Below are 25,546 nucleotides of genomic sequence, written 5' to 3'. Positions count from 1 at the left end.
CAAAAGTGGTTTGGGGCTGGGGAACATGACTTACAAGGAGAGGCTGAGGGAACTGGGCTTATTTCATCTGCAAAAGACTGAGAGGAGATTGGATAGCATCCTTCAACTGTTCCCTGTAGGGTGGTTCCAAAGAGGATGGAGCTGGGCTGTTCTCAGTGGTGGCAGATGACAGGACAAGGAGCAATGGGCTCAAATTGCAGCAAGGGAGGTTTAGGTTGGATATTAGGAAAATTTTTCTCACTAGGAGGTTGGTGAAGCACTGGAACCTAGAAAGGTACTGGAATCTCCTTCCTTGGAAGTTTTTAAGGCCCAGCTTGACAAAGCCCTGCCTGTCAATGAATGATCGAGTTGGGGATGGTCCTCCTTTGAGCAGGGGGTTGGACAAGATGTGATCTCTTGAGGTCCCTTCCAACCTGAATTTTCTGTGGTTCTATGAACAGTTCACTGGATTTGAGCCAATGGAGAGCCAATCAGGTGCACTGTATTTGACACAGTGAAGAGCCTGCATTTGGACATATCATAGAACAATAGAAAATTATGCATAGGGTAAAACTCAGCCATTTTCAATCTGGAAATACAGAAAATGTATCTGCCACAATTTTGCTTTTTTAGCCATTTGGGTACAGAAAAGCTTCAATAACCTGATTAGCTCTTATAAAAGACCAATGAGGAAGCAATGACACTTATAAGAAACCAATGAGAAAGCAACTCAAGTGCAAGTACTATTAAAGAAAAGGGGTGTCACTGAAATGTTTTCAGATGCTCTGAAGTTATAAAAAATAGAGAGGAGACAAACACCAACAGATCTCTCTATGCCTGAGGAAGGGCATCTGTGCCTGAAAGCTTGCAAAGAACAATTTTTCCAACTATTCAGTTGGTCTAATAAAAGATAACAGTTATACCCAAATAATCATGTCTGTATTGAACACAGTAATTCAAATGGTATTTTACTTAACTTTATTCTTCAAACACTGCATTTATCTAATATGTTGAACCCTTTATACAGTTCAGAGTTAAATGACAAGAAGACTTGCAGGGGAAAGGAACATGCCCATGAAAATCCCCAGTAATATTGTGTAGCTATTTCTGTTATTAAAATGCCAACCAATGAAGGCCATTTGTCCCTAAAGGGATAAAGCATAGTCATTCTTTCACATATGCACAACAATTTCTCCATGTAAAGTCTTAAATAAATGTACAGGTTCATGGCAAAGCTGTGCTAATCGTTTTGAAGCATCACATAACAGAGGTCATCACAAGCAATCTATTTATCAAAATGCTTTCTGCTCTAGCAGGCTAAGGATCCCTTGGGACAAGCCCTTTTTGTGGTGGCTGACCAGCAAATATCCTCATGATAACTAAGCACAGAGATTTCATTTCAGACCATTTTACTTCTTGCAACATCTGGAAGGAATACATTGTCTGATAAATTACCAGGAAATATGAACAGTGTTAGACTGATGGGACATGCTGCTTTGATTGAATAATCTGGAAACAACTATCCTTAAATCCGTTCATTTCACTAGGACCCTTCAGCTTTCACTTTGATTCAACCTGCAACAAATATATGTCTTTCTGGACAAAGTACCAGAATTTGTGCCTCACCCCTCCACCCCAAATCACTGTTCCACCTATTCTGCAGATTCATCCTCCCAAGTATCAGGAGGAGGGGAGTCAGTGAATTGAAGGTTCATCTGGCTGCAGCGACTACAAGCAGACAGAAAAAGCAGTCACTAATTTGAGCACCTTGAGCAAAATATGAGAGGGCAGCTCCAAGGATGGAAATTCAGAGTTGACTTAAAACCTCTGACAGCTGAGAGGGTCATGGCATTTTTCCAATGGCTAAGAGAAGCAAATTTGAAAAGAGAATGCCAGGCTTCCAGCATGAAGAACAGGGTTTTCTTTATAAACTTCTTATAAATTTCGCCATGGCATTGATTCCTGTCAAGCCAGCCTCAAATGAAATAATTCCGTACATTTTAGCTATAGCGACCACTCCGTGGAAGCCATCCTTCAGGTGGCACCAGGTCACCTGGACACCATTATCTTCCAATCGTTTCTTGTACAGCAGCCCATCATCCCTAAGCACATCATACTCGCAGGTCAAAATGAAAGTTTCAGGGAGCTGACGAATAACATCGTCTTCGGCTAAAAGTGGGGAAAAAGTTGGTGTCAGAAATGCCTGGGCTTTGATACAATACTCTTCTACACATGGATAGAGTTTGGGTGGCTCATAGCCCCTGATCTTAAATTCATTCTGGATATTGTCTGGACTCAGCCATTTGCTATATTTCTCCCTGAGATCTTCACGAATATGAATACCTTTAAGAATGCCATCTACCACTGATACATCAATATTTAAATACCTCAGACCCAAATGAATAGTCCATTTCCTTAACAAAGGGGGCATTGTATGGTTCTGCTGATATGAAGGCAAGTTAAAGTCCACAGCCTGGAGAAATGGGTAGATCACCATCTGTGCCCGCACCTTGGGGAGGTCCGTTCTGTCCACCAGGGCCTGGCAAACAGCAGTAGCAATTGTGCCTCCACTGCTGTCTCCACAGACAATAATACGAGTGGGGTCCACCCCATAGTCTTCTGCCGTCCTCATAAAGTGGATGGTAGCAGCGAGACAGTCGTCAAACTGGGCTGGAAATGGGTGCTCGGGAGCTAAGCGATACCTAAAATACCAGAGGGAGTTGTAATTTCACCAGTTCTGATGAGTGGGACCATTTCTTTCTTTCTTTCTTTCTTTCAAGAAAACTATAGTAGAAAAGATTTAAGGTAATTGGTTTACCTTCCTAAAATAAAACTGATTTTACATTATAATTTGGGCAACTGTAACTGACGGGTCTTCTTTCCCTGAATGCTTCAGTGCATGAACCAGTAACCAGCCTTCAGGTTTGAGGCCTGGAATGATATTTTACACCTTCACCGGTAAGTATGCAAACAGAGAATTTTAGTAGTGAGCCATTTCAAATTGGTAAAAGTTTTCCATCTCCTTCCAGGTCAAGAATAATGCATGCAGGCAGCCAGGGGAAGTGAAGGACTATCTACGGCCTTGACTAGCTCAATCCTGACAGGCCTGGACTGAAGGAGTAGCAGTGTAACCCATATTTATCTAATCCAAGGAGATAAAAGTGTTTTTCCCACATTGTCTGTCTGCTTGTTACTGAAAAGTATATAAAAATTCCTAGCATGCCACACAAAATGAGGATAAGTAAAAACTGTAACCTAACAATATGAGAGAGGTTTTTTAGATAGTCAACAATGATCAGTATTCACTTGTCTGGCTCCACTAATATGGAGAAAGCTTCTTCCTCAGAGGTGCATGAGGGGTGCCTGACCCCTGTTAGTGAGGTGAATATGTAGGGTAGGAGCACCCAACACTGGGTGAAAGGATGCTTTTTCTTTGGCTCAAGTCCTTTCTTCCCATTTGTTTGGTCTGTTCTTTTCGGCTCCAAACCAGACTTGTTCTGGATCTATTCCAAGTTACCCTATAAGATCAGGGTTCCTTTTTCTGATTAACTTTCTCTTTTCAAAGTCTAGTAGCTGATTTGGGGTATACAAACCTACCAGGTGAAATGGCATAAATGGTTCCCAGAGATGCAAATAGAGAAAGATCACTTACCCAACACACATGACCACTGATTCAGTCTTTGTGGCTATAGAGCAGCATAAGTTAGTATAGACTTCTGCAAAATAAAGAGCTGTATCAATGCAATACCTTGAAAACATTGTATTTTAGAAATATGGACAAAATTCAGAGAGGTTTTCATTTTGAAGAGTTGCTTCTCACCTCTTCACCAGTATTAAGTGGAAATGAACAAAATCTCTTAATTAATCATCCAGGAAGCCACTTTTCAAAAGCATCTAGTACATTGGAGATAGAGTTATAGTTTTTTGATAGGTGTTGGATATCTTAGGTAGGAATTTGCAAGCACTATGTAGTCATTCATTTTGGGAACCTCTATTTTCTTCAACCTGGGATGATTTAGAGCAGCGTTTCTCAACCTGTGGGTCGCAACCCAAAAGTGGGTTGCAAGAATATTTGAAAGGGTCGTGAACAAACTTTAAAAAGGAATCAACAAACTTGAAAAATGGATTCTCCTTTAATGGAGAAAAATGTGGGAAACTGTGGCAGAGTTCCAGCCTGCAAGTGGCTGCTTGGGGCATCTCATGCCCCACACGCACCCACCCCGTCCCACACACCCACCCCTGCCCCACAAAAGTAGGAGGGGATGTACTAAGGTAAGACTTATTATAACTAAGCAGAGAATGGCAATTCTTTGACACTACAGATCTCCATACAAGAAAAAAACAAGCGGCAAGACTTTGCTCTAGTGTAAATAAATGTAGGCTGCTTCTCTGTTTAAGTGTGTTACTACAATCCATTTTTGAACAGCTTTCTGGGTTATAATATTGCCTAATTAGCATGTCATTTAAGAAACACTATTGTATAAAAAGAACTCCATAGTTCTCTTTACAGCTTCTAGATTCACATAGGTCCAAATGCCTTTTCTATTAAACTTCTTACTAATGCTTCCAAACCGGCCTGTTCCTCCATGGCAATAAACGACTCCTCTCCTCAGGCCAGCAGATGGCACTTTTGGCTGGTAGATTCTCACTTTCATCTTTTCAAAAGTCAAATCCTTGATGAAGAGCTTTGAAGTGTCCCCAGATGGCGTTAGATTAAGTAAAAACCTAATGATGTGATGGTCCACGTATATTCCTAATTTCTCCAAGATTAATTCCTGTTTATAAAGAAAGAAACCTGGAATTATCGGGCTGTCATGAACTGTATTATGTTCTGAGGGTCCCAGCAGGTCTTGAACGTTTCCTTGCATTTTTATTGTACTGACATGGTGTGAGTGGCCTCATTGAAAAGCCCATGTTATGTCGTAGGGGATGTTACCTGTGGGTGCACATTTCTCACAAGACAACCACTCTCTCTCCAATCCCTCAATTCTAATCCTCAAAGGGAATTTACAAAATACCTTTTGCAGATAAGCCTACGAACTTCACTTCATAAATCTACTGGATACAAAAAATCATGGACTAAATACAGACAGCCATTGGATTTATGGCACATTATAACCTACCCGCCATCCGATAACCCAAGGTAAATTCTCTACATTTTACCAGCTACATTTATTCACCAAATCACCATTCCCCCCTTTTCCCCATACCTACCTGTCTTGCACCCATTGTCTCCCATCGCCTCTGGTCTTCACTACCATGCATTTGCATTTTTACACACCTGCATTTTGCATATTGGCTTCTCTTTCACCCAGGAGAGACCAGAAACACCAGGAGACTCTCCCTATGCCTGAAGAAGGGTGTTATTGCCTGAAAGTTTGCAAAAAACAATTTTTCCAACTATGTGGTTGGTCTAATAAAAAATATCACATTTACCCAAAGTACCTTGTCTGCCTATGTTACGCTGCATCTACTTATGTCACTTTTATCACTGTAAAAATTATGTTATACTGTTATCGCTTTATTACTTTGGACCTGGTTCACCCAAGGGACTCCTGCATGCATATTTAAAGACACCTACAATTCCCAGACACAGGCAGCAGGAGTCATTATTGGGTTGGACAACACAAGGCATTGTGTGCCTGTAAGAGGGAAATCAACTCCACAACAGAGAGGCAACTACAAGAAATAATGCTTTAGCCGGAGGGGTTTCAGGTACCTCAGGCTGTCCAGATATAACTGGAGGTTGCTGTTGACTCACGAGCAATTAAAATAATGTTGGCTGGTGTGGGGGTCAGGGAGTGATGACTTTCAAGACTTCTTAGAGTCTAGCTATGAGAGAATCATGGTCTTTGAATCGTGGGCTTTGGAGGTTGAATTGTGGCAGCAGCCAGGGCAGGCAGAATCAGCAGGAAGATGAATTGTGGAGAAACTGGAAGGTCTCTCAGGAGAGCTTGAGCATAGCCAGAAGTCAGTAAGAAACTTCACTTGTTTGGTTGTTCTGTCTTCAAACTCATAGCCACTTTTGCTTGTGTAGCCCTTCTGCTGAGCACCTGTCAGTAGCAACAAGGGCTGAGTTTAATTTTGGGGTATTAAATATATTTAATCTTGGCTTGAGCCCCCACCCGGACCACCTGGGAACCACTGAATGAATCGTTAGAGTGTCCAAGAAAGCCAACAACCTTTCCCTCGCAAGCCAAATGAATACAACTCCCTGATTTATTACAGGGGCCAACACCAGCACACAACATACAGTCAAGGAAGACAAAAATAGTGTCCTGGTTCAAAGTATACCTTGTATCACCCCTACTCCTACTGGGGAGCCTTCAACCCCAGGCTCAGCAGAGCGGGGTGGGGGTCTCAACCCAAAAGGGGTTAGTTCCTGGGAATTTGGGAGCATCATCTCCCTCACCGTTGCTGTCCACTGGGGGCACCGGTTCCCTATGTGTTGCAAAGGGCCCTCCAGTAGGTTGATGCAACTCTGCTGAGCTGCTGGGGAGCGCTGATCTCTGCTCCTGCCTGAGTGGCTGCAGGGGTAAGCTACCAGCTCCTGCCCTGGACTCCCAGTCCAAAAACCCCACATGGCTACTTGACTTGAAACCCTGGCTCTCTGTACCACCTGGCCTCAGGCTCCACCAAGCATTCCAGCATTCCCCCTCCCCTCCAGTCCTAGAAGAGGAACAATATATAACAATTATGTTACACAAAAACATAATCATGCTGTACAGCCAAACAAGATACACAGAAACATGAAACACATTTTATAGCACAGAATGACGTGCACATTTTGGGTATGCTACACTTGTATAATTCTTTTCTCCTCTATAATAAATCCTTTTTTATTTTGTCTCCTTACTGATTGCCCATGGAAAGAGTGATATCTGGGCAAGTGATATTCTAGCCTCATCCTTTCTACAGAAAAAGGGACCCAAAATTTCTTCCACGGCCCAACAGGGAGGCCACCTAGGGCTGGCAGAGATTCCTTTACTGTAGCTGCAAGCTCTAGGATAAGGGCAGTGGAGCTGTGGCTTGCCAGGGATAAGGAGTGATCCTGGAGTAACCTCGCTCTGATTCTTGGGCAAGCGCAGCACAGAGGAGAGAAACCTGGGGCATTGGGAGGTCCCCCGTGGATGGGTTTGGGACTCATGCAATACCCAGTCAGTGCATCCCAACAATATTCTGACTGATGGAGAGGAAGGAAAATTCAATCTCCAGGACCAATTGAAACTTTGCTTCCTATTGGTTGTGCCCACCAAGGGACCATTACATGGCAATGTGGATGCATCTACAGTTTGAAATGGATTCAGACAACCACTTCTATTCACAAGCTACCGTTTGGTCTTAGGATCATCAACAATGGTAGGTCACTACCAACTCAGACAGGATTGCACCTAGACCCCAACACCACAGGTGAAATATTTTAGTCCCCTGCCTGTGCTTTGAGCTAACCAGTCCCTAAACTCTAAGGACTTTTTGCAGGACCCTACCACAGATGGCACATTGGAGAGCTGGGTCTTCCCAACTTCCCTTAAATAGGAAAAGAATTGGCTCTAAAAATCTTCAGGAAGTGCAAGGATTGCATCTCCCATTGTAGCAATCTTCATCACGCAAGCAGACACGTAAGTGGAGAAGGGGATTTCCTGTTCTTTCTCCAAAGTCACACTAATTCAAAACTTGCTTTAGAAATATGAATAAAAGCATGCCTTTCTGGCTGACTGGTGACCATCCCACACCTATCACATCACAACTATCCAATGAAACTTGGGGCTACCTTTTTTTCTGATTTGGAACCAGCTTCTTCTTTATAACAGCAACTACAGAAATCCTGGATAGGATTAGGCTATTATATTACTGCATTCCTCAAGCAGCTCCTTCCTTAAGGGAGTCACAAAACAGCAAGGGTAAAATCCTGGCCCTGCTGAGGTCCATAGGAAAACGCTCACTGGCCACAGCAGAACCTAGATGATCTCCCCAAGCTACAAGTGTCCCCAGATGGGAAGCTGTAGACAAGTCTTCTCATTGCACACGAGCAATATCTGCAAAAAACAAACGAACAAAAACCCATCTGACAAATGGGAAATATGGTTTTGTTTGTCTGTTTTTGAAGCAGTGAATAATGTGCTGGACTACTTTACAAACAGGAAGGACACAGTTCCTGTCTTGGAGACCATATCATCCAAATTCATCATGAGACAGCAAAGGGACAAGGAGAAGTTTAGCCTGGAGAAGAGAAGACCTGGGCGTGGACTTGAGAAAAGTCTTCAAATAGCTGAAGGGCGATTATGGAGATCAGAGCTGTAACAAAAGGGGTGGGGGGGCGGCGAGCAGGGAGACTTCCCTGGGCGCTGAAGTGTAGGGCACCAACAGGCGCTACCCAGCCAGGTCAGAGCGCAGGATGGACCCGCGAGCGGCTCATTTGGTGGGGCATTGGGAAGAGGGAAAGGCAGCTCCTGCTGCTGCATTCACTCACAGGCAAGCATTGGGGGGGGGCATGTGCCCCTCGGATCTGTGCGTGAGGTGAGGGTGGGCTGCTATTGAGGGCTTTGCCCCGGGTGCCAAACTTTGTTACTATGGCACTGACAGAGAAGCTGGAAATGGGCTTTTCTGTGTGGCTCTAGGAGACAGGACTAGTAGCTACAGCCTCAAGTTTCAAGGGGAAATTTAAACTGGAAATTAGGAAGAACTTTCTGACTGCAAGAGTGGTCAGGCGTTGGAACAGACCACCTAGAGAAGTTGTGGATTCTTCATGTTTGGAAACTGTCAAAACCGTGTTAGCTGGACATCTCTCTTCATAGCTGGGACCCTGTTTTGCTGGGTGTGTGGCCACTCAATCTGTTCCTTAACAGAGATGAACTGTACTCATCAAGCCCAGTGATACTTGCAAAGCACTGGGTTCTCTTCAGTTTTTTTTGATTGAACAAGACACCAATGATCAGTGAGTCCATACTGCAGAATGATCTCCTAGTTTGGTGACAAGTGCATGTAAGACTCTTCAACTGGTTATTTCCACTTCCCTATATAATCCACTTCCCTGTATAACCAGACAATTCTAATGTAGAGAGCATAACTCTGACACACAGTATTTCTACAATTTTTTTCATTAAAGATATCCAAAGAAAAAATATTTTGTCCTCTCAAAAAGGTAAAGGTGGCTCACTACTGATAATAAGTCAGCCATGACTTGGTTATCATTTACTGGTTCTGCTGGAGTGAGGAATTAACTAGAGTTTATTGCACATCACAAAGTGGACATTGGGGATGAAAACTGCTATGCTCTTGAGGGGTTTTTGAACTTAACCCATGTTTATAATACTTTCAAAGCAATAAGTAAAACCTGGCCAAGGGTATGTTGTGTAATTAAGTCAATTATGCATTTAACCATTACACAGATAACTGGACTACTGCTAGCAGTTGTCCATGTCACATAACCTCTATAATAGTGCCGAGTACTGAGTTTACATTTAAGTTTCATGATAATTCTAGCTTTGGCTTCAAAGAGAAGCCTTTGCAGGACTCTGATATCAGAGGAACAAGTTTCACAAAGGTTCTCAACCACTGTCATTTCAGTTTGGGAGAGCACCATGAGTAGGTCCCACTCTTCCTGTATGATGGCTGTTTGAAATTAAACACACAAAATCTTTGGTGTGGCCATAGATGCTGATTCTTTGGGTGCTCTAGGACTTAAGCACCTACCAAAAAAAATTAGCAGGTGCTCAGCACCCAGGAGCCATATGGCCACTGGTGCCCCAAGAAAAGAGACTGGAGGCAAGCAGTGGGGCAATCCTCTAGAGGCCCAGGATCATGTGCCAGGTGGAGCCTGCTCTCACTGCCCCTTAACAAGTATGACATGCAAATTCATGAACATACCATATTAAAAAAAAGAACGAGAAAGCGGAGAAGAATATTTATGCTGCAGCTTCAGGAGAATGTGAGCTTATGAAGCTGGTTTTAAAATTTTGGAAGGTACATGTCTACTGTAGTAATAGGGTCTACAAAAGAGGCCGATGCATATGAGGAAGGCACATCCTAGGTTAGAGGTGCTAAACAAGTGAACTCCTTCCTATTCATTAACAGAACATGAGAGCTCACCCAATCCTTCTATAAAGTTCTTTACAGTATCTCAAAATATCAGCTTATAAAATCCAACCATCTCTCCCTTTCCATTACAAGATAAAATCAGATAACAGTTTCAAGCAAGGCATACTTACCAGACTAAACAAGACACTCATAATGTGATGAAAAATGTGAAGCAGTACACGACCACAAACTTCATGAGGGATTTCTGCTTTGGGTTGTTGATAGTGCAATAAGAATACCACCAAAATGCTCAGAGCAATAATAATTAATGCTAACATGAGTTCCACGTCCCTGTGCTAAGGACAGAAGTGAGGAAAGGACTCCACACTATAGCTCTGGTGACTCTGAAGTGTCTCCCAGGATCAGGTCATGGAATTTATAGTTCCTTTCTCACACCTTCATTCAGCTCCTAACAATGCTGGTAAGTAGGGCGAGGCATATGATAATTAAAGCATAGGCAGAGTGATGGACAGTGAAGTGGGATGAGGCTTACATAAATTATTACTGATATTTGTGTTTACCTGTGGTTTAAAACTAGGCAGCTCTCCAAGTAGCAGGGCCCAACATGGCCAAGGTGCATCAGAGTATAATGGCGCATTGCATCAGTGAGCCTGAGGCTCTCATTTCATACTCCACAGCACACGAGGGAGTGAGGTGGCTACCATCCTGTCATGATATTTGTAACTTAGGTTTAACTTAGGTTCCATTCACTGTATTCTAGTCTGAATCCATCAGACCAGAGAAATCCCAACTCTCCCTTTGTGTTACCAGGATTTCCTCAGAATGTCCCTTCACCAAGCCTACAGGTCTGTTCTTCTCCCCCTGCCCCTAGAGCAGCGCTAGCAATTTTTTCTTGGCTTTGGCATCAGTGCCATGGGAAGGGAAAGGGATGTAACATCTAGATCCCTCTTTCTTGAACACAAAGACTCCAAGGGGCCCTAGGGTTATTTCCTAGGGGAAGAACTGTGCCCACAACCCAAGCACTGGCAATGACCTACATAGGAAGTAAGGCTTTATAGCTTTTACCTGGTGTGTAATGGCTAGCTCTTTGTCCCTGCCCAGGGGAATTTCACCCAGACAAGGTTAGCAATAGTCAGCATGATACATTGAGGGCCTGCAACAAACAGGAGCAGTCCAACCCCCAGAAACTCCTTCCTTTGGCACTATCTGGTCCCTTAGCCCCCACAAGCAAACCCCTGCCCTTTCATAGGAACTTCTTTCCTGTCCTGCCACTCTGCAGCTGACCTTTCACATTTAGCACAGCCAAGCAGGACCAGCAAGTCTCAAGTGGTCTTTTGCATTTAGCTCCCAGCTGCAGCAGCTTCCTGGCTGGTCAAAACCCTTCATTGCTCTCCCATTTCTTTTTCCACCACTGTTTTGTTCCTCACTTGCGAGTGGAAGCCGTGTGCTCCCAGACCACAGGCCGGCCAAGTAGCATGTCAGCAGTGCACCAGCTGTAATCTGCTGGCAACACCACCTCCTGGCTCTGCCAGCCGTGTCTTCTCATGAGCCTGCTCAGCTCAGGCCTTGGTCTACCTGGAAATACACAGTTCCAGCAGATGGGAACTCAAGCTGGGCTCAGGAAGGAACTGCCTGCTCCCAGCTCTCGTGACTCCAAGAAGTCACAAAATATGAAGTGCTCCTCCCACCCCACTTTTCATTTTCCAAGAAAGCTGGTAGTAGGTGTAGGTATATGACAATTAAAGTGCACAATAAGAAATGGCATTGTTAATTAGATTTAGGAGAGTCTTTCACAAGCAGTTAATGTTTGCATTTCTCTGGCCTTGGTCACACATTTATTTGCAGTGCTACAAAGTACTTTGGCCCTTTCTAGGGTTGATATGTTCAATCTTATCTTCTGCTGTACCCTCACGCTGTCCTCGGACAGCTTTTTTCAGGGTGTCTTCACCATCTTCCATTCAGATTATTTCACACAGAGCACAGACCAGTCAAGAGCATGGGATGCAGCTATGACATGACTGCAGGGCTCCACTTCTCAACTGATGTATGTTAGCACACCCACACCAAAGTCAATAAAGTCATACTGATCTCTCCAGCTTTCATCTGCAGCTTTACATTAGAAATATATGACATGATACAATACATTTCATTCTATCTTATACATAGTATTCAGTGTCCCTATTTCAGTGCTGTTTGATCACTATTTCTCTCCTTATTTCTGAGGGAAGTTATATGCTGACTGCTCACAGGATTGCCACCTAGCATGGCAAAAATGGACAAAGCTACAATCTAATGGCGATTCCAACCTCCTAGCTCTGAAACTGTGTCTTTGTATAAAGCTACTACTCAGCTCACATCATGGTCTAAGTGAAGATATAGGTCCAATGGATGAAAACTAAACTGGACAAACATTTTTCAGAATAACAGTCCATTCACTGAGAAATGAAGTTTCAGGATCCCCAGAAATCACTCTGCATTTGTCTCTTACAAGAAGTAGGAAAAAATTAAACTACACAATCGTGGTTACACAACCAACTCTCGTCCGAGTACGACTTTGGTGAAGGCATCACTTAGAATGACGCTTCCCAACAATTTTCTGAAATCCTGTTTAGAATGACACTGTAATTAATTAAACCCAGGAGTTTACACCTTTAAACCAGTACCTGCCCTTAAGTATTTCTAATCTAGTTTCCACACAGACACAAACAAGGCTAATACTTTCAGAGCACTGTGCAAAGACTTAGGCACATAAATCCTCTCTTAGGCACCTTACCACAGATTTTGTTTCTATATCCCAGCTTTGGTTTAGCAAGTTCCTAAGCATGCAACCTAGTTCACTTGACACTAATAAGATTTGTGCAAATGGCTGAAGTTTAGTATATGTATGATTACTGAGCTAGAGCATTACTTACACGTGTAGATAGTACTGCTGCCTGCAGTTAACACTGCCTAACTCTTTGGTAATAAGACCCTTGATTATAAATGCTCCAAACACCAACTGTTGGTCTGATGTTTTCCCTGTTGGGTAGTAAGTGAAGTCGACAGGGCAGTTGCATGGGCCCCATCCTGGCCATGGTAGTTTGAGTGGAGTTGTCGAGTAAAAAGTGGGGGCCTAAAGCAGAACCTGTGCACAGGGCCCCCAGAGGCACATGTCACGCTTGCCCCAGACGTCCTGTACGTTCTGCCTCCCTCTATCAAATGCTTCTTCCCCCTGCTCACCTTACATCACTTTGTGACTCCTTCCTCTCTGCTCGTCCTGTCCCTTTTGTCCCCTGTACTATAACCTTCACAAGCCACCGCCTCTCCAAAGGGCTGTCTCCTCTTAGTAGTGGATGCTGTGAAAGATGTTAGAGGGGAAAAAAGGAATATAGTTCTGCCTAGTGCTGAGGCACATGGGCTTCATAGCATAGACCTTGCACCATGTCCTCTCAACCACAGGTCTGCCTCTAACAACATGGATTGAAAAACAACCTAGTAATTTTTTTGCTTCACTGTAATAAAACCTTAAACGGTGGGCTGTTAGTGGACAGAAGTGGGTGTGGGTTGAGCACGTAATAGTTGGATAATAAAATTCAACCTGTTCAGCCTAGCATCACTGGTTTCATGATATGTAGTAAACCCAAAATGTACAAGACATTTTGTGCTATAAAGTGTGTTTCATGTCACTGTGTATCCTGTTTGGCTGTAAAGCATGATCATGTTTTCTGTGTGATTGTCGAATATCGTGCCTCCTCAAGGACTGGAGAGGACCACCTCCCATCTCCCCTTAGACCAGTACTTTAAGATTCCTCAACAAAACCTGTAAAACCAGGTTAGCGTCTCTGGCAAAATCCTGGCGTGCTCACCACCTTTGAATTGATTGGTCTGCATTAGCAGCGTTCCAGTGATGCTGCTTTTTGACTCGGGCCATGTAATGAGGCCAGAAGAGTTAGTTAAGGTTCAGGCCACCTGGGCTGGGGGGCTTTTTCTTTGTTTTTCCCCTGGGTCCCCTGGAGAGGGGAAGGGGAGGGGGAATGCTGAAATCCTGGCTGGAGCCTGCGGCCAGGTAGTACAGAGAGCTAGGGTTTCTCAAGTCCAGTAGCCGTGTGGGGTTTGGACTGGGAGTCCAGGGCAGGAGCTGGTAGCTCACCCCTGCAGCCACGCAAGCAGGAGCTGAGATTGGCACTTCACAACAGTTTGGTGGAGTCACATCAATGGGAATCCGGGGCAGGAGCAGAGATCAGTGCTCCCCAGCAGCTCCTTGGAGCTACATTAACTCACCGAAGGGCCCTTCACAACACAGGGGGAACTGGCACCCCCAGCGGATGGTGACAGAGAGGAAAATAATGCATCCAAATCCCCAGGGACAAAACTTTTTAGGGTTAAGACTCTTGTACTCTTGGACTGCCAAGCCTGGGGTTGAATGCTTCTCAATAGGGGTAGGGGTGATGCAGGGTATACTCTGAACCATAACAGTGTTTTTATTTTACTTGACGGTATGTTGTGTGCTGGTGTTTGTCTCCATAATAAATTGGGGGTTGTGTTCATACTGCTTGCGAGGGAAGAGTTGTTGGATTTATTGGACACCCTAGTGATTTATCTAGTGTTTTCCAGGCGGACTGGGTGGGGGCTTGAGCCAAAGTAACATATATTTAGTATCCCAAACTTGAAACTAGTTCTTGTTGCTGCTGACAGGAGCTCAGCAGAAGGGTTGCATGTATGAACATAAATTACATCTGGACTAGGAATAGACAGTTTTACAGGCATCTTAGACAGTTGGCAATTATCACTGCACCAAAGTACAAGGAGCCTTTAGCAAATGTCTACCCTGGGATAGATGTGGACAGACAAAATTTAAACTGGTGTAAATTGTGCTGCTAGTGTTTTACCCTTGACATATTCAGGAGTAATTCCCCTTCAGCTTGGGGGAGGTTGCCCCACTATGGGGTTCTGAGTTGACCATTCCCTTCTTTTTTAATACTGGTCAATATAACAATTCCACTGGTGGAAAGACCTCATGTGCCCATGACTGCAGGCCACAACCGACCCTCAGCACCCAAGGTGTTCCTGTTCTGGTCTCTCAACCAGCGACTGCTGCCCTCCCATCCAAGCTGAGCAGAGTGCTGAGACACAGCATCTATAGAAATACAATCCACAACCTTATCATGGCCTGACCCCCAAACTGTCCCTTTTCACGAGCCTGCTCAGCTCAGGTCTTGGTCTAACTACACCATTGGATAAAACTAGAACTAGGCAAACTATTTTTTTGAAATCGCAGTTCATTTGCTGAAAAAATGAAGTTTACGGGACACCAGAATGACTCATGACTTCAGGTCCAGGAAGTATTTTGACTGGGAACAAAAAGAAACTGGGAGAAGGTTTTGTTTTCATATTCTTAAAATAAAACAGTTTAATTTCTTCACCCAGAACAAAACTTTCAGCTCAAATTGAGATAATGTCACTTATTCTGAAAACCTTTTCTACAGGAAGAGGAGTTTCTGTTTCCATGAGAAATCTAGCACTATGGCAGTCTGGGCTGATGCAAATCAGAATAGTTGTCCATTGTGCAGTGCAATGGAAAAATCCATTCTTTGCTAACACATTTCATTATCTGAGGCTATGCAGGCAATTACTACCTGAAGGAGAAGCCCTCCTGTTGTGTACAGCTGCTTAATGCTTCATATGTGCTGCTGGGTGACCCAAGACCAAACTCTCAGGGACCTTTATAGCATTAAAGGCCACATATGGAGAAGAAACTCTGTATCATATGCAGGGATGGACCAGTGAATGGAGGACACATGCTAGGGAGCCCTGCAACCCCTGCCTGCTACCACAGATGGAATAAATATGGATTTGTTGTCAGCAGGACAAGTAAGGATGGCTCTTATGGGTGAAGACCAATGAGCCTCATAAATGTACCCCAGCTGCACCTTGTGTGGTCCTTGAGGACCTGTCTCTAGAAGACCCTCCAAAGCTATGTTCATCTGATGATACTATGCATTAGACTTTATTTTCATGGTAAAAGAAAAAAGAACTGGCAGGAAATAACACAATCCATATATATGTTGGAACACGTTTCTCAGAGTCTGACTGTTAGAAGGGGGCAAAAAAAATTAACTATGCTGTCATGGTTAGAGAACCAGTAGCTCCCCTTTATCTTTTATTATCTTTTAAGCCCAGTTTTACTGCAGGCATCACAGCAAACTCCCCCTCTCAAGAAAACCACCCTCTCTCACATTTATCTGAGATATTTATCTGAAGTCCTGTTTCAGAACAATGCCAGTGTTTAATTATAATAAAGATAACACCTCCAACCAGTACCATATACACCTTTAAGTATTTCTACAGTCTAGTTTCCATATGGATAGATGGAAAAACAAGAAGGCCAATGTTTTCAGACCACTGTGGTAAAACTTAGGCACACAAATCTCCTAGGTGCTGTTGGCTACAAATGTAAATGTCCAACTCGGGATCCTTAAAATTCTAGTTTATTAGGCGGATTGAAGCACTGTAATGAGTTAAATCATAAACCATGGGGCTGGTCCCCACACACACACACACACACACACACCCCCACACAGTAGCAAGCTACAGAGTCAGGTATACCTATCTTACAAGCGCTGGAGTCTGCCGTCGATGGCCAATCGAGGCTTCTTTCAGCATGGTGTTATCATCCAGAAGGGGGTCGCCTGCTGGTCCTTCTGGCTGGACAGGTCTGGTCGAGTTGGAGATCAAGAGGGCGCCACTGAGGGTCACTTTTCACTGCCTTTTATCTGTCCTTGGCAGACTTTGGTGACTCCCCAGTTTTCAGGTTTGCCCAATCCAGGGGTCATTGACCCTCGTGGGACTTCCCCCTCCTCGGTGGCTACTGGATGGCATCTGTCAGCCCCAGGGGTCATCCGCATGAATGTGCAGGTTTGGGAGTCTGTTGTTGAATTTTTTAATAGGGCTCTGGGAGTGGTCGATCTGGAGATATTCAGCCCAAAAGTTGGTCCCCAGTGTTGATTAACTCAGGCCAGGGCTTCTAGCCCTTGATCAGTGACATTTAGAGATTTCCCGGTTGTTACATTGTCTTCTATTGAGTTCTTCTGATCCGCAGTCTCCCAGGTGTTAATTACTGTCTGCTACCATGTTACACATTCAATCACTGATTCACTTGCTCTTTCAGGGACCCGCCTGATACAGGGAAGTGCAGTTTGATTCCCGCCCTTGTTGACGTTGTTACAATGTATAATTTACTTATGAAACTAAACACATTCAGTTGAAAGTTGAAAGGTGAGGAGTATAAAATATAAGCTACAAATGCCATGGCACACAAATAGATAAAAATACCAAAACACAAGGGGAGATACAAAATGCACATATACAAATTTTAAAATACAATTCCTTATCTTAAAGTGAAAGAGAGAGGAAGGAAGAAAAGGTAGAAAAAGAGAAACATATCCAAAGAGGGGAGAGCAAATGCAGGCAAGAGGGAAAGGGGGCTTTCTGCTACAGTGCCATATCACAATTTCTATTTTGTGCCTGGGTTGGCTTCAGCAAACTCTTAAGCAATAACAGATTTCTTTTGATGGCAATAATACTTGAGCAAACCGCTGAAGTTTGATGCATGTATGATTGCTCAATTAGAGCATGAATTACAGACGGAGTTGGCACCAACACCTATACTTAACATTGCCTAATGCTACAATGATAAGATCCTGGTTTTCATTGCTTACACCTTTCCTCAGGATCCATAGTTTAGCCTGAAGCTTTCCCTGCCTTATAATCCACGCTGTTTGGTCAAGTGATGAAGTCACCTGTGCTCATGAGGGGGCATAGCTGGCACCACCTGTTTACAGTGCCCCTCTGTCTACTTTAGAAAACTGGGGAATCTCCATGTGAAAGAGTAAATGGACACCAATCTGACACACAAGCCAATGCCAGAACCTTTACCTGTCCTGGACATCCATCACTGACCTCACAGGAGCTGTTCTTAAACAACAGAGCTTTACAAAACAGCGTGAATGCAAAACTGCAGCACAAGAAATCATCCACACACTGGATTTCCTGAAGTATGGGCTCAACAGAGGCTCTGGATTCTCATCCCACTACCTGCTCTAGCTCTACTAACTTTGGTGGCCCTCTATGGCCCTTAACTGCTTTGTTTAGCCCTTTTCCCTTCTTCCACCCACCTTCCCCTCTCTCAGCCATTCCTCTCCTTTCCTCCTACTTTCCCTAGTCTTTGTTTTGAAATGACCTTATTCCCTCCTAGTTAGTGTCCCTGCTCTCTGCAAGGCCATTCATAGCATCTGATAAAGTAGGCTGTCATGCACAAAAGCTCATGCCTCTCTGAACAAGTTACTTTATGAGCTGACACCCTGCCCAGCCTTCTGCCTACCTTCAGGATAACACCACTAACTACGTTTCTCTGATAAATCAGAGGCAGACGTCCAGGTAGCTCAGGATGTTATAATGGGAGGTACCCCTGTCCCCTTCTAGACATCTGAGGAGACCCTGAGGACAAGCACCTCCTTGTCAAAATGCACTTGGTGCCCAGAGTCAAGAAGAACCAGGACCGGATGGAGGCTGAACTCCTCTCTCAGCCCAGAAGTGGACTGTTGTGCTGTGTTACCGCAACTCCTGAGCAGCTTGTACCGTCTCTTCTGTGGGACACGGAGACTGAAGACCTGCAGGGTCTCTGCTTCCCCATCCTGGCCCTTCACCAGGCCTGTAATGAGTTCTCTCCTCAGAGTACATTTTGACCCATGGTTTTCTGCTCCCCAGCTATGCACATTAACCAGTGCATTAGTTCCTGAGAAGCTGGCTCAAACTTGTCCTCCTGTGGTTTAGGGCCATTGCCCTTACATACACCTCATAAAGCAGGAGCTCAATGGCCTCCTCAGAGACATGTGAGTGGCATTCTCAACAAGCTTTCAGGGCAGAGGAGAAAGGATTTGAGCTGCAGCCTGCCCCTTTGGGAATCAGTACACTACAACAGGACAGGCTTGTTTAATCCACAGCTTGTTGCTTCCAACAGAGCACAATCCTCCCCACCTTTGGGAAGTTTTTTATTTTAGCCCATTCTTAAAGAACAATAGAAGCATCTCCAAAGAGGTTGCATTAGCCAGAGGGGTAGTGGACTTCTGTGTCATATTGTTTTTCTGTGAGTATTTGACTGCAATTATAGTCCAAATCGCATTTCTGGGATGGGCAAAGAGCTGGATGGGCAAACAGCCCCAACTCTCTGGTGCTGATATGCAGAATGGAGGAAAGGGACTGCTTCACTTTGTTTTTGGAGCTGTGAGAAGTCTTTAAATATAATTTGTCATTGGGCCCTGGGCCAAAGGCCTATTTATTACATATGGGTCTGTAATGGGTAGCAACAACCCGCCCTCAGTCCCCCAGAAGTTGCTATTCTCATCTATGGATCAGAGAAGCAACTGCTGCCCTCCCATCCGAGCCTGGCACAGCATCTATGCAAATGTAGACCCACCATCTGATCATGGCCCAACCCCCAACCTGTCTTTGATACTGGGGTTTGCACTGGCTTGTACAAGATTAGTGCAGAGATCCCACCTGCAGCTTGGCAGGGGCACATGGGCACCTTACACAGACTCCTAGGAAACAGATCTCCTTAAATGTTTCTTAAATGTGGTGAGGGATTTTCCATGAGCTATGTCAGGGAAACAATATCGTAAATGGGTGAAGTGGGGAGTGGGGAATGAGTGGGGCATCAGCCCTGGACAGTGACTTAGAAGGGAACCCAGAATGGCCCCCTCCCCCAGTAAGCCTTTGTCATGGTAGAAGCATCCCTGTGCTACCCCATGATTGGAGCTGGACAGGCCCAGCTACATGCTCAGTAAGGCATATGTGGGGGAAGAGGGGCAATGACACCCCCTCTCCCTGGGGAGGTTTTAGTCATGGGGTGCACAGCCCTCTAAATGGCGGTGGAACAAATGAGGCAACAGGAATGGGCCATGGGGAGCCTGTACCACTGCCTGTCCCCCCAGCAGTAACAGCTGCTGCCTGAGTGAGGTGAGCCAGGGCAGGTAAAACTCTGCTCCTCCTCCCCTTGTTCCTCACACCCCCCAGCTCTCTAGTGGTCAGCATAATTCCCATCCCCAAACACAGTCCCCGCTCCAGATGCAGAAGTTGCTCACTACATCTCTGCCCAGAAGAGCTGAGCCATTTACAGATCAAGTCCATTTTAGGCCCAGAGTAGAGGAAAGAGCTACCAGAACTCGGGGGGCGTTGAAAACACACCTCCTCGGTCACAGAAACACAGTCTATTTGCTACACAGTATTTTTAGGTGGGGGCTGGAGCTCTTAATCCCTGGATTGGATGGATGCCAACACCTTTAAGTTGCTTAAAGCATTCATCATTCATTTTAAAGTGACACCATTTTAGGGGAGGATTATCTCTAATCCGCATAACCTTGCTCCTAAATCATGGAGGTGTGGCCACTCCCCACAGCTGTTGCACCCAAGTTGAAGTTCTCCAGCAACCCGGCATGCCGTAGCTCCTCCCAGACCCTCCTAATTCTGTGGGCTCTCACACCCCTGGCTGTTTCTGCTAACATTATTTCCCATCTGATGGATTTTTTTCATTTTACACCAGAGGTAGTAGGTGTAATTCTTCTGGTGAAGGGCGAGGACACTCCATGAAGGAGGAGGAGGGAGTTTGGAAAGGGAGAAACAAAGAAGGCATTGTCCTACTGCTGTTGCTGCTTTCTTTTCCTGTCCCAAGGTGGCTGGCCTTTAGGTTAATGTCAGATCTCCCTTTGGGCTATGACAGGTCCAGGTCAGTTCCAAAAAGTGAGAATCCTTAGCACCCCTCCAGATTTGTGCACCCATAGCAGGCATGGGGCCGCAGCCTGGCCAGACTGGATTCGCATGGGCAGGAGCCACCTCTGTGGTCCAGCATGTGGGACTTGGTGCAAGAAGACAGAGTGGGGCAAGGAGACTCATTGCTGCCACTGCTGCCAGTTTCCCCATCTCAGCCACAATGCGTAAGGAGTAATGGACCGGGGTAGAGAGGGAGGGAAGCTGTGCTGCCCTCAAGTTCTCCTGCTGCCAACTGCTTGTGTGCTGGGCCACATGTCTACCCTGCAATGATGGCTTGGCAGCTGCTGCCGCTGCTTCCCTCATGGTTCAACCCTGGAGAGGAGGTGGGGTGGGGGGCAATGTCATCTGTGCCCCCCCTGAACTCCCCTGACATGTCATCTATACTCCCTACTTCCCCCCTGCTCCATAGACTTACCTGTGGGAATTGCTCTCCATGTTTCCTGGCTGCCACGTGCACGTGTGTTGCAAATGGCACTCTGTGCCTGATGGCCCTCCTCCCACACCCCCCAGCCCAAAGCAGCCCCTTGCAGGCTGGAACTATGCCAGCCTGCAAGGAGGAACCCATGGTTTTCCACATTTTTCTCCTTTAAAAGCGAATTCATTTTTATAGTTTGTTGATCCATTTTTTAAAGTTTGTTCACAACTCTTTCATATATTCTTGCAACCCACTTTTGGGTTGCGACCCGCGGGTTAAGAAATGCTGACTTAGAGCACCCTCGGGTACATAGGCACTGAAAAAGGGACACTCCATGGCCTGGTAAGTTGGAGCTCTCTCAGCTACACAGGCACTCAACAACAGCCCTTCCCTTCTCGAGGGAATGGCTGGGGTCCTCTCCATGCCTCCAAACCTAGTCAAGCAAATGAGATTTGAATCTGAAGTTTTCTCTTGAACACTTGTGGACACTAACCTCTGGACTCCAGCAAGGTGGGCCACTCCACAAGCTCAGGGGACTGGTGTTGAGCACTTTTGAGGTGGGAGAGTCCTGGGAGCATTTCTCTTCTCCATTAATACATGGGCCAACCATAGGGGCTAAACACAAGCCCCACAATGGCTCTGTACCTTCAGTTGTTGCTGTAGATAACATAGTCCAAATTCTTCCCTTTTTCCTTCTTCCCATGGAGCGGGGCTCAGCCTGCTTCATGCCTCACTCTACACTTACTCATTTCTAATACAGTACCTAAATTCTTGAAGTGGACTCTATGCCCTGGTGGACTGCAGCACAGTCCATGGAAGGGCAGAGCAGACCTGAGATTTCATCTTTGCTCCACAGCAGACAGAAAAGGCAGGATTCAAGTTCAAGGCCTTTCCTATCACAGGTGAATACACTATCCTCTGAGACACTGTAGAGCACCCTTTTTATTTATATTAGAATTGTTCAGCTTATTCATGTAGAAGGTTGTTGAACCCAGGCATTAGATGAGACATTCAAGGCAACAGCCTAAGGAGTATGTGTCTGAGAGTGACTCTATAGGAAGGTGGGCTTGGCATCTCCCCACTCCTTGGCAATTCCTATCGCTTTGTTTTGGAAACTGCCTGCTTACTTTGCTGTTTCCTGCATTTTCCTTCTTCAGCACTGAAAAATGGCTTCATGTTCCACAAGGAAACAGGTTACTTATGCATTGCAGCACTACACTTTCATAAATTCAGCCCATGTGGAAACAAAAAGCACCTGAGTAGATCTGAATCAGTCCAGTAGAGGGCATGCATGGCCACATGCATACCCTATAGAATTTCATTAACCGGGGCAGATAAACTTGCTCTAGTGCCATATGGTATTAGTACAACAGGTCTAACACTGTCCTTTCTTCTGTCTTCTAGTTATGGTCTCTGGAAAAATCTTCCAGCCTGTGAAACTTTAGGCTATGTGGCTTTTATTTGGGAGGAAAACTCTCATTGATTAATGACAAAGCGCTCAGCTGAAAAGCCGCCATTTAATTGAGACAATTTGTTCAAAAGATAACAGATAACAGACTGTATTTTGGGAGACAGAATTCCGCATTTGCTGCTTTGTATAGTTAAGCTTAACAATGACTGAAAGATTGCCAAGTGCAGCTCATCATTGAAAGTAGGTGAAAGGAAAAACAAAGTCTTAAAAGTCCCATAGAAACACTTCTCCTGAAAAACAATGGAAATAGCGTAATGAACACAGCACAATCCACTCCATCTTTGGCAAACTTATTACCTTAGCCCACTGTACAGGAGCATCAGCAGCATCTTCAAAATGATTGCGGTGGCCAGAGGGCTGATTGACTTCTGTGGGTCATCTTGCAATTTTCTTCTATTAGTTGTCTTCAAGTTATGATGTTGCCTGATGTTTATGCCCAAAATGACTAAATGAAGGTTTTGGTTCTTGGCTTTATATATCAACATCAGGACTCAAGTAGTATTGCTGCCAGGTCACACAGACTGTACTTTGTTCTTGTCTCTTATAGTGTCTAGCACAAAATTCAATCTAACCATACCTTCCCAAAGCTTAGGTTGCCACCTAGCGGTACAAAGACTTGAAGGACAATCAGTAATAGGTTGAACATTGCAACTTCCAACCAAGGATCTTGAAAGAGCTGTCTACAGTCAATATAGAAATGTTCCCAAGAACCCATGCATTAGTAACATCCACTCTGCAGACAGAAAGAAGGAGGCTCGGGAAATTTAAGTGACTTACCTCAGTTCACACAATGAATCTGATGCAGTGACGGGGCTAAAAACTAGATTTTAATTCTCTTTAGCTGCAGGCACATCCATCCCTGCATCAGTGTTCTCATTATCAGTCACTTTTCTCTGCAAGAGAAAGAAGAGAAAAGAAAGATCAGGTATGTGTACACATCCGGCATGAAACTGAGTTGGTCTATGCCAGAGTTTTATGATTTGTACCAGGTGAATCATACTGTATGCCCAAGCTAGGCACCACCATTAGTATTGCAAACGAGTCTGAAATCAATTGTGTCTTTGCAGAAATGAGCAGCTTTGCTCCCACCCTCTAAGGTAGGAGCACAGATCCTCCAAGGTTATTATAGCATGGAAGTCAATGGGAGTTACGTATCTACCTCTGAGGAAAAGTGGCATTGCCTTACTCAGATTATATTCCCCTCAAACTTTTAAAGAAACTATCCTTGCAATTTCCTTTATTATAATAACACGCAGCAAGTAAAAGCGATGGGCAAACAAGCCGATTGAACCTGGCAGGCCACACCATATGCAAGGTAATAATTCCTACATTTCTCTTGACTCTTCAAGGATGTCCACATGTTCACGAAGGGAGCTCAAGTGACAGAACCGGGGAGCAAAGTGTCCACAGGCCAAGGTGTATGTAGGCAATAGCAATGCAGGTGCCCTAGCTAATGTGCGTGCCCCAGCTTGTACCAGTAGGATTGAGGGAATGATGCAGACATTCAATTCACATTGTCACATGGCTGAGGGGGAGAGAAAGCACCAATGCCAAGTATGGCATCAGGCACTTCAGGCAGCCAGCTCCTTAGACACCTCCAATAGGAGAGTATCACCACTGACTAAGTAAATACCAGTCACTACTGTTCAAAACAAAAGCCTGAGGTCATAGATTAATTATTTCTCAAAACTGATTTGTCAGCATGTTCAGTCTGATGCACATTCTACAATAAAAGTCATAGCCTGTTCCAGGAGTGCTGTCTCCAAAAGTAGTAGCTGCTTCTGGCCACGCAAGAGCACTACAGAAGCTGCCCTAAATGGAGGGGAAAAAATTATGGTGGGCAGAGAAACAGCAAAGGGGTAGGGCTGGCAACTCTGTTTGAATCTATTCTGGGAGATTTCCAGAACGCCAACGTGCTCATGACACACAACACGAACGTTACTGAGTGCTTGCGTATATCAGTTATAGATTACAGTGCACAGACTTTATGTCAGGAAGGCAAACATACGTTACTATTACATTTAAAAAACCCACTAGACCACTGTATAAATTGGATTCAACATTAAATATTTATTTTAATGAATGTCCTATCATCTATCTCATGGGTGACTCTCAGTAGTCTTCTGGAGATTTGTATCTAATTCCTGGGATGCCAGGGCAATCCTGGAGAGTTGGCAACCCTACAAAGGGGGTGAGCACCTTTTAGAAACTGCCTGGGGGTAAGCTTTCAAACATACCATTATTTCTAGTGCAAAAAAGCTCACCACTATTTGGTAGCAGAATCACGCACTACTGGAGTATCTCCTTGACATGTTTCCAAATAGTGCACACAGACCGCCAGTTGACCTGTCTGTAGTTCTCAACTTTGTAGGACTCAAGATGTCCCTCAGAAAATGCCAGCTCTTGGCTTTCTCTTATTTTTTGACTATAGAAAAAGGAAAACAAAAAAAAATAATACAGCAATTCTTCTGTTGCCAAGAACTCAAAGAGCCCACAACAGGTCAGAAATGTATTTGACATTATGGATACCTTTTTGAAATCCCTGGGGGTTTTTTTGTGACTCATGTTTGCACACCTCACACTGCTAATATTGTAGGGTGCCTGCAATATGTGGCACCCTTAAAAGGATCTCATGGCACCCTGGTTGAGAATCAATGCTGTATATGCAACATGCTATACTAACCCCCTAAATATATTATTTTAGTATATCAGCCATATTTCCTGCTGGGTTTCCTCAGTGTCATAGAATCAGCAAATCTACTCCTGCTTTGTTAGAAACAGTGAGTTTATCATCTTCCATATTTGACAGGTACAGATATAGTCATGTCCATTAGGAA

At 44.6% G+C, this 25,546-nt stretch overlaps 1 protein-coding gene across 2 annotated transcripts; it reads right to left on the bottom strand.

The window, feature by feature from the left end:
- Nucleotides 1-968: 968 nt before the first annotated feature.
- On the bottom strand, nt 969-23,595 carry LOC102557829 (arylacetamide deacetylase-like 4). Of its 2 annotated transcripts, XM_019476664.2 has the most exons (3): nt 23,487-23,595; nt 3,632-3,695; nt 969-2,681 (listed from the first exon to the last, which is right to left on the bottom strand). In XM_019476664.2, the coding sequence occupies exons 2-3, from the start codon at nt 3,640-3,642 to the stop codon at nt 1,904-1,906; spliced, it is 789 nt and encodes a 262-aa protein (XP_019332209.1). In that variant the 5' UTR covers nt 3,643-3,695; nt 23,487-23,595; the 3' UTR covers nt 969-1,903. The 2 variants fall into 2 exon arrangements, with proteins under 2 accessions (XP_019332209.1, XP_059572466.1); XM_059716483.1 differs by lacking the exon at nt 23,487-23,595 and having other exon boundaries at nt 3,632-4,164.
- Between the last annotated feature and the right edge of the window lie 1,951 nt (nt 23,596-25,546).

Source organism: Alligator mississippiensis, chromosome 13 (genome assembly GCF_030867095.1).
Source record: "Alligator mississippiensis isolate rAllMis1 chromosome 13, rAllMis1, whole genome shotgun sequence".
Taxonomy (NCBI): Eukaryota; Metazoa; Chordata; order Crocodylia; family Alligatoridae; genus Alligator; species Alligator mississippiensis.
The sequence above is the reverse complement of the archived record's forward strand: the minus strand, read 5'-3'. Positions and strand labels throughout refer to the sequence as shown.